The sequence below is a fragment of the Lactuca serriola genome, chromosome 7 (assembly GCF_051521515.1).
Source record: "Lactuca serriola cultivar US96UC23 chromosome 7, Lser_US96UC23_V15, whole genome shotgun sequence".
In the NCBI taxonomy this organism is placed as follows: domain Eukaryota; kingdom Viridiplantae; phylum Streptophyta; class Magnoliopsida; order Asterales; family Asteraceae; genus Lactuca; species Lactuca serriola.
In genome coordinates, this window is record NC_136414.1 from 179,068,539 (window position 1) to 179,075,380 (window position 6,842).

The 6,842-nt window shown below is 33.2% G+C and overlaps 1 protein-coding gene across 1 annotated transcript; it reads left to right on the forward strand.

Moving 5' to 3' along the window:
* The first annotated feature begins 2,536 nt into the window (after window positions 1-2,536).
* LOC145061820 (RING/U-box superfamily protein) lies at window positions 2,537-5,690 on the forward strand. Its single transcript, XM_079009395.1, has 9 exons — window positions 2,537-2,697; window positions 2,836-3,172; window positions 3,266-3,317; window positions 3,404-3,449; window positions 3,544-3,625; window positions 3,715-3,859; window positions 4,076-4,166; window positions 4,326-4,392; window positions 4,889-5,690. The coding sequence occupies exons 2-9, from the start codon at window positions 2,981-2,983 to the stop codon at window positions 5,414-5,416; spliced, it is 1,203 nt and encodes a 400-aa protein (XP_078865521.1). The 5' UTR covers window positions 2,537-2,697; window positions 2,836-2,980; the 3' UTR covers window positions 5,417-5,690.
* Window positions 5,691-6,842: the final 1,152 nt, after the last annotated feature.

Below are 6,842 nucleotides of genomic sequence, written 5' to 3' on the forward strand. Positions count from 1 at the left end.
GATCGTGACTACAAATAGAAGTTTTAGCCTCGAAACTATAACGTACACAAACTTCGGATAAACAAAAATTATGATCCATAGTGATATTGACAACTACTGATTGAACTTGATCAGTAAGTAGTGATCAATACTACCTTACTCTGTCTAGAGTACTATGGATAATTAAATGATAATCATCAGTTATTCCAATTAATCTCAAGGATTTAATTAATATTCTAGCCTTTTAATTAATTAAAACTATTTAACTAATTACCAAAATAATTTCCAATTAATTTATTAATTAATCATAAAATAACAACTTATTTTTGTCATTTTCCTTATTGCTAATTGTGTCCTGAGGCCAACCCAAATGGACACTGTTATTATTTAGAACTATTATGACTAGTTAATAACTTTGGAAATTATCTCCAATACTTTCTTCAATAACAACTCCAAAAATTCACACAAAGGCTCAACAACACTGTCACAATACTAGGGTTTGCATATGGGGGAAGGAGGCTGAGAATAAAGTAAACCATAAGCATCACATTCTTAAATAATGTTCAAGACCCGAGACCTAGGATTTTGGTTGGTGATAGCTCTGCGTCACGACCAACATAAGGTCACGTCACTATTTAATGACGTGGCACGCGCTGCGACCATTCAGTAGCCGTGCCACGTGACTCTCCCAAAACCCAAACCAAACTTATCTTAAAAAAAAAGAGATAGACCACATACCATGAACAACGGTTTACACGCCTCATAGTTAAAGATGACATGCCATCATAGAATATGTTTAGTTCATGTATCATGTTTTATTAAAAGACAATTACTAACAAAAACTATAAGAATCTTGTTAGCATCAAATTTTAACCTATGTTTTTTGTGAAGTTTAAACACTTCACTAATACCAATTATACCAATCACACACGCACAGAATCCATAAACTTATTTTTTTCTAAGTTTAAACATTTGAATAATACCCAATAATACCAATCATACACGCACATAATCCATAAACTATAGAGATGTTTAAGCTCATGTATATGTAGTTTTCAAAATTAATGTGTAAATACTACAATAAAGGAAAATATTAGAGTGCACGTTTAAAATGGAAAGCAACACGAATCTTTCAACATAACAAGCTAAAGTCATCAACGAAATCAATCCGCTTCAAGCATGTATTTTGGATCGTATGTACATCATTCATTATCTAATCATTAAGGACACAACAATTATTGTATTGTATACATTAATATAGAATTTTAAAGTCAAAGCCTTGTTAAAATGGGTACGTTAAGTACCAAATAATGGTTTAGAATACGTATGTTAGACGATTTTGTTATAAAAATCTTAAACTAGATTTGCTGCAGACATAACATTAAGATATTATTTAAATCAATATCTAATAAGTTTTATGAGTTAAAATGGAATGAAATCTGAAAATGAAGGATGAAAAAAGGGGAGAATAAAAAAGAAGTGGAAGAATCAAGTAATTGAGTGGAGAAAGCAAAGGTACCGTACACGCATCCAAAGAATGCGCGTGGACAAAACCTCCTTTTCGATTCTTTACTTGGTCTCCTCCTCTTCTTTTGTATTTTTATGAAATGATGGTCAAATGTTCTCATATAATTAATCATGTATTAAATTTGGATACTTATTATTTTAAATATGAAATATGCAAAATAAGTATTAGATCTATATAAAAAATTATTTACTTTAAAATATAAATTGTATTATTTATTATGTTTACATTTAATCTCGGTTAATGTTTAAATACCTTTAACATTGACATTTTATAAAATTTTATACCTCAACTATTATATTCCCATAACATGTCAAATTTTACTTACCTTATGCTTAAGTTAATTATATGTGTAATTATTTTTTTTACTCTATGTTTTATCGTTTATCTCTATATGTTATATGTTTTATTTTGTTGTAGCTTGTATATATGTTTGTTACACTCTACAATTAGCTATGTCAATAGGATGAGAGAAACATTCTCAATGAAATCCCTAATTTTCCGTTTTCCGACCTAAAAAACTAAACCAGTCGTTTATCTTGTTTTACAATATATGATACTTCACTAACTTTACAATTATATTGAAATCACACATACATCTATATTTAATATTTTTATTTTATATAAAAATAATTAAATTGTATTTAGTTATTTAGGATCTGCATGAGATGTTTTGGACCAAACATGTTTTTCAACCCCAATATCCTTGTGAAAACTAAATGAAGGTTAAATTAACCTTTGACTTAAACTTAATCCTAAATGAGGGTTAAATTCACCATCTTGTTAGAAGATTTAAATTTTATTGTTGTAGATAATAAAAAAAATTCCTATACACTTTACATTAGATAATTATACTAAAAAAATAAATCTACCCAAACAGAATTACACATGTGAAATAACAAAATACGATAATTATGAATTATAATTATGCATAATCCAAATAACAATTACTCAATATTAATAAGTTAACATGATATACGCACAAAGCCACAAACAATACCCACTCGCTCTTTCTCTCCCACACCACACGCGTATATAATCAGAGAAAGTTCTGATCGTGTCCCCTCTTCTCCTCTACAAATCTCTCGATCTCCATACCGGAACCCCCTTCTCTCTGTTATATCTAACCAACCTCCACGCACGTTTATCGATTTCCCGCAACACCATCTTCATCCAACTTCAACAAATTCAAGGTTTTCTTCAACTTGGTTCTTGCTTATTCACATTTCCCAGCTCAAATCAACTCCCAACTCCCCCTTTTTCCAATTTCATTTTTTTCTTGATATATGCACAAGTAAAAACTTTCCTTCTTTCTACTGTCGGTTTTGCAGGATGTGTTGGGCATCGGATTTCTTGTTCCAAGAACGTGGTTTCGTGTTCTGGGGAATTCTATTGTGATTGGTCAAATTAGAAATTAGGGTTTTGTTACAAAATTGAAGTAGAGATAGAGTTGATTTGGGTTTTGTTTGATCTTGAATGGGGAATAAGTTGGGTAGGAGGAGACAGCTAGTGGACGAGAAGTATACAAGACCTCAAGGGCTGTATCAACACAAGGATGTAGATCACAAGAAGCTTCGTAAGCTTATACTTGATTCCAAGCTCGCTCCTTGCTATCCCGGAGATGATGACTGCAGTTGCGATCTTGAAGAATGCCCGATTTGTTTCTTGGTTTGTGGCTCTGTGCTATTAAAATTTACAGGTGTATTTGTTTCAATTTCGTCTTTCTGATACGTTTATTTCCATTTCTGAACCATTTTTCAGTATTATCCAAGTCTAAATAGATCGCGATGTTGCACAAAAGGCATCTGTACAGGTAAATATCATGTGATTGTAGCATTCAAAGTTACGCTCTTTGAAAACAATACGATTATATCGTTAACATTTTTGTTATTCAATCAGAATGTTTCCTACAGATGAAGACCCCAAATTCCACACGCCCTACGCAGTATCCTTATTTCGTGTTCAATTATCATTATTGTTTTCTTCTTATTATTCCAAATTATATATATTTCTTGTTTTCAATTCTTAACAATACCAAGATGCCCCTTTTGTAAAACGTTAAACTATGCTGTGGAGTATAGAGGGGTGAAGACTAAAGAGGAAAAAGGGCAGGAACAAATTGTAAGCACTAGGCTTAGTTAACCATCATTCTATTGGTTATCTTTTTTTCCTCAATTTTATATTTTTTGTATTTCTACATTGTCTTTTAGGAAGAACAAAGGGTGATTGAAGCAAAAATAAGAATGAGACAACAAGAAATTCAAGATGAAGAGGAAAGAATGCTAAAAAGACAAGAGAGAAGCTCTTCAAGCAGAATAATTGATTCAAATGAGGCTGAATATTTCTCTAGAGCAGGTATTTGTAAACATAATGCTAGAAATATAATCATTTGTTTTTACACATAATCACAATATAATTTGCACTTTTTTTTTACCAATAATAGCAATGTATTTACATTCCCTATATTTTTAGCAAAATGAAAGTATGTTGTTATTATGGGTTACATATTGCTAGTATTGTAAAAATGTAATTATCAAGGGTAGAAAATGTAAATATGTTTCTATTATGCAGCAACGCCTTCTTCAGAAGGTGAGGAAATTGTTTCCGCTCCTAATTCAGGTGTAACAACATTTAGACATCCTCAACGCCCTAGAGACAACAGGTATCCAATTATCATTTATATATATTTTCAAATATTACAACATTTTATAAATATCGTTTTTTTTAGGCTAAAAAACATTCTAAATGACACTATATGATATTTAAAAATACAACGCTAATGAAAAAAAAAAATACATGACAAAAAATTATATAAACGCAGAGAGGACGAGTTTGACCTTGACCCAGAGAACATAATGCTAATGGAAGCCATCTGGTTGTCATTTCAGGTACAATTATATAATTACAAAAATTATTCTTATATATTTTAATTTTGTTTTATTAATTGTAAAAGAGTAAATTACACGAATGGTCCCTATGGTTTGGGGTAATTTGCGCGTTTGGTCGCTAACTTATTTTTTTAACTCAGAAAGTCCCTAATGTTTGTTTTTGTTACGCCATTGGTCCCTACTGTTTGTTTTTGTTACGCGTTTGGTCCCTATCTTACCTAAAAATACTATTATTTAAATAGAGAAAAATGGTGGGGTAGGTAAGGTAATGTGAGGGGGATGAGGTTGGTGGTGTGTTTATTTAAATAAACTAAAAGTCAAGAGCAAAATAAGTTTTTTAGGTAAAATAGGGATCAAGCGTGTAACAAAAACAAACACTAGGGACCTTCCGAGTTAAAAAAATAAGTTAGGGACCAAACGCGCAAATTACCCTAAACCATAGGGACTATTCGTGTAATTTACTCATTATAAAATCTTTTTGTTTTTATATAATCAGGAGGATGGAAAAAACCAACGCCACAATGTGAATTATGGCGACGCAGCGCAATTAGCAAAATACGCAACAGAAGTTCGTGTTCTCGCGTCCATGGCCCCACAAGCTGAGTCATCATCATTATCATCTTCATCCTCATCCTCATCGCCTTCCGGTGGTCTAGCGTGCGCCATAGCCGCACTCGCCGAACGCCAACAAATGGGGGGAGAATCTTCCACGAATTACAACAACTACAATGGCAACGTATCATCAACGTACAACATCATGCATCCCGAATCCACCTCACTCAATACTCATCTTCAAGATGGAGGATGGGGAAACAACAACAACAATGAAACTTCATATGGGTATCATCATGATGATAATGAGTATGGGGGACATGATGAGATGGAGGGTGGAGGTGGAGGTGGAGGTGGTGGTGGAATAGTTCCTGAGAGCTTTGAGGAGCAGATGATGTTGGCAATGGCGGTTTCATTGGCGGAAGCTCGAGCTAGGAGTAGTAGTGGTGCACCGGAGGTTGCGTGGATTTAGGGTAATGTTTGTTGGTGGTGTATACAATGTGTAAAATTGGGGAAAAGAATTGAGTGTAGATTTGTGGGTAGAGGTTTGAGATTTGAATCATGGAAGTAGAAGGATACAGACAGAAAGACATAGGTCACTTTCCTCCCTCCCTTTGTATTGAAATTTGAGAGTTTGTATGATTGGTTGTTGTTGATGGGAGGATTTGGAATTGGGTTTGAAAAGTGAAGTTGATCATCATCTTTGGAACCTTAAAGAAATGTGCAATTTACCATTGAATTTTTAATCTTGTTGGTGGTTTAAAAACCCCAAAAAAGTCCATTGGATTGATGACATCTTAAACCGAATATTCCTTAAAAAAAAAAAAAAAACAAACAAACCATCACCTCGAGGACTAGAGTAGTACATCACAAAGCAAGATAGAAACCCTAGAAATGCTATAAAAATCCACCAAAAGTTGGATTGGGCATATCCTAGTGTGTAGAGAAAAAAAATGATAATTTTTTGATTTTTTGGACATTTGTACTTGGGCTCGATTGATGTATGGTTCCATTTCTGTTAAGTAGAAGAACATCTTTTAAGGTTGTTATCTTTGTGTGAAGGATTTGTCTCTAGAGACCTTTATTGTGCAATCTCTTTAAAACAAGGCATTGTAAGTTTTATAATGTTGCACATGAATTGAAAGCTCACATCTTCTATTATTTTTCTTTTGCTTATGATGTTTGGAGATTTCGTTTTTCTCTTGCTTTCAACAAATCAAAACAAAAGATGCTTGGTGTGATAATCTTTTTGGTGCTTTGGCTTATTTGGAACTCTTAGAAGTGGCTTATTTTTCAGGGGAAAACATCCTCAACCTGAAAACATCCTCAACCCCTAAGATTATCGATGATATCCATATAGTCTTTCCTTTGGATAAAAAAAGGGATAATGACTTCAGAGGGTAGTCAACTATACCTCTTGTACATATTTGATCGCTTAACTTTTTTTGGTGTACTGTTAACCCTTAAACTTGTTTTTTTGTTTAAAACATACCGTTATGACCGGTAATAGAGTCCTACCTTCGTTTCTTCGCGAGTGACAAGTCCACCCATTGGAACAAGTAACTTTATCTCACTGAGTACTTGGAAGCTAAGCTACACATCAATATTTTTCTACATATGATATTCATGCATGCATTAGTTTAGGAGCCACTACTTGATTAGAATATGTCTCCACCATGATATTCAGTTCCTATTTTCGTGGTAGCATGATGGCTTTCTTTTCATTATGTAGATTATAATTTGCATTGAAGGAAATATATCAAAAAATTCTCCAAAATTCTCTTATCTGTGCTTAATCTTCTGTGGAGACTGACCCTCCCGAATAAGGTCGTATCATTTGCCAAGCAGCCATGGGTGCGCCGTTGTTGTTTTAGTGATTTTCAGTAGGTGTTTGAGAT

Bases quoted from the DNA above. Each gene is read 5' to 3' on its own strand.
- LOC145061820 (XM_079009395.1), top strand. From the start codon at position 2,981: ATGGGGAATAAGTTGGGTAGGAGGAGACAGCTAGTGGACGAGAAGTAT. The intron at 3,318-3,403 runs GTAAATATCATG...TTATTCAATCAG, and splicing joins CACAAAAGGCATCTGTACAG to AATGTTTCCTACAGATGAAG. The intron at 4,167-4,325 runs GTATCCAATTAT...ATATAAACGCAG, and splicing joins CAACGCCCTAGAGACAACAG to AGAGGACGAGTTTGACCTTG.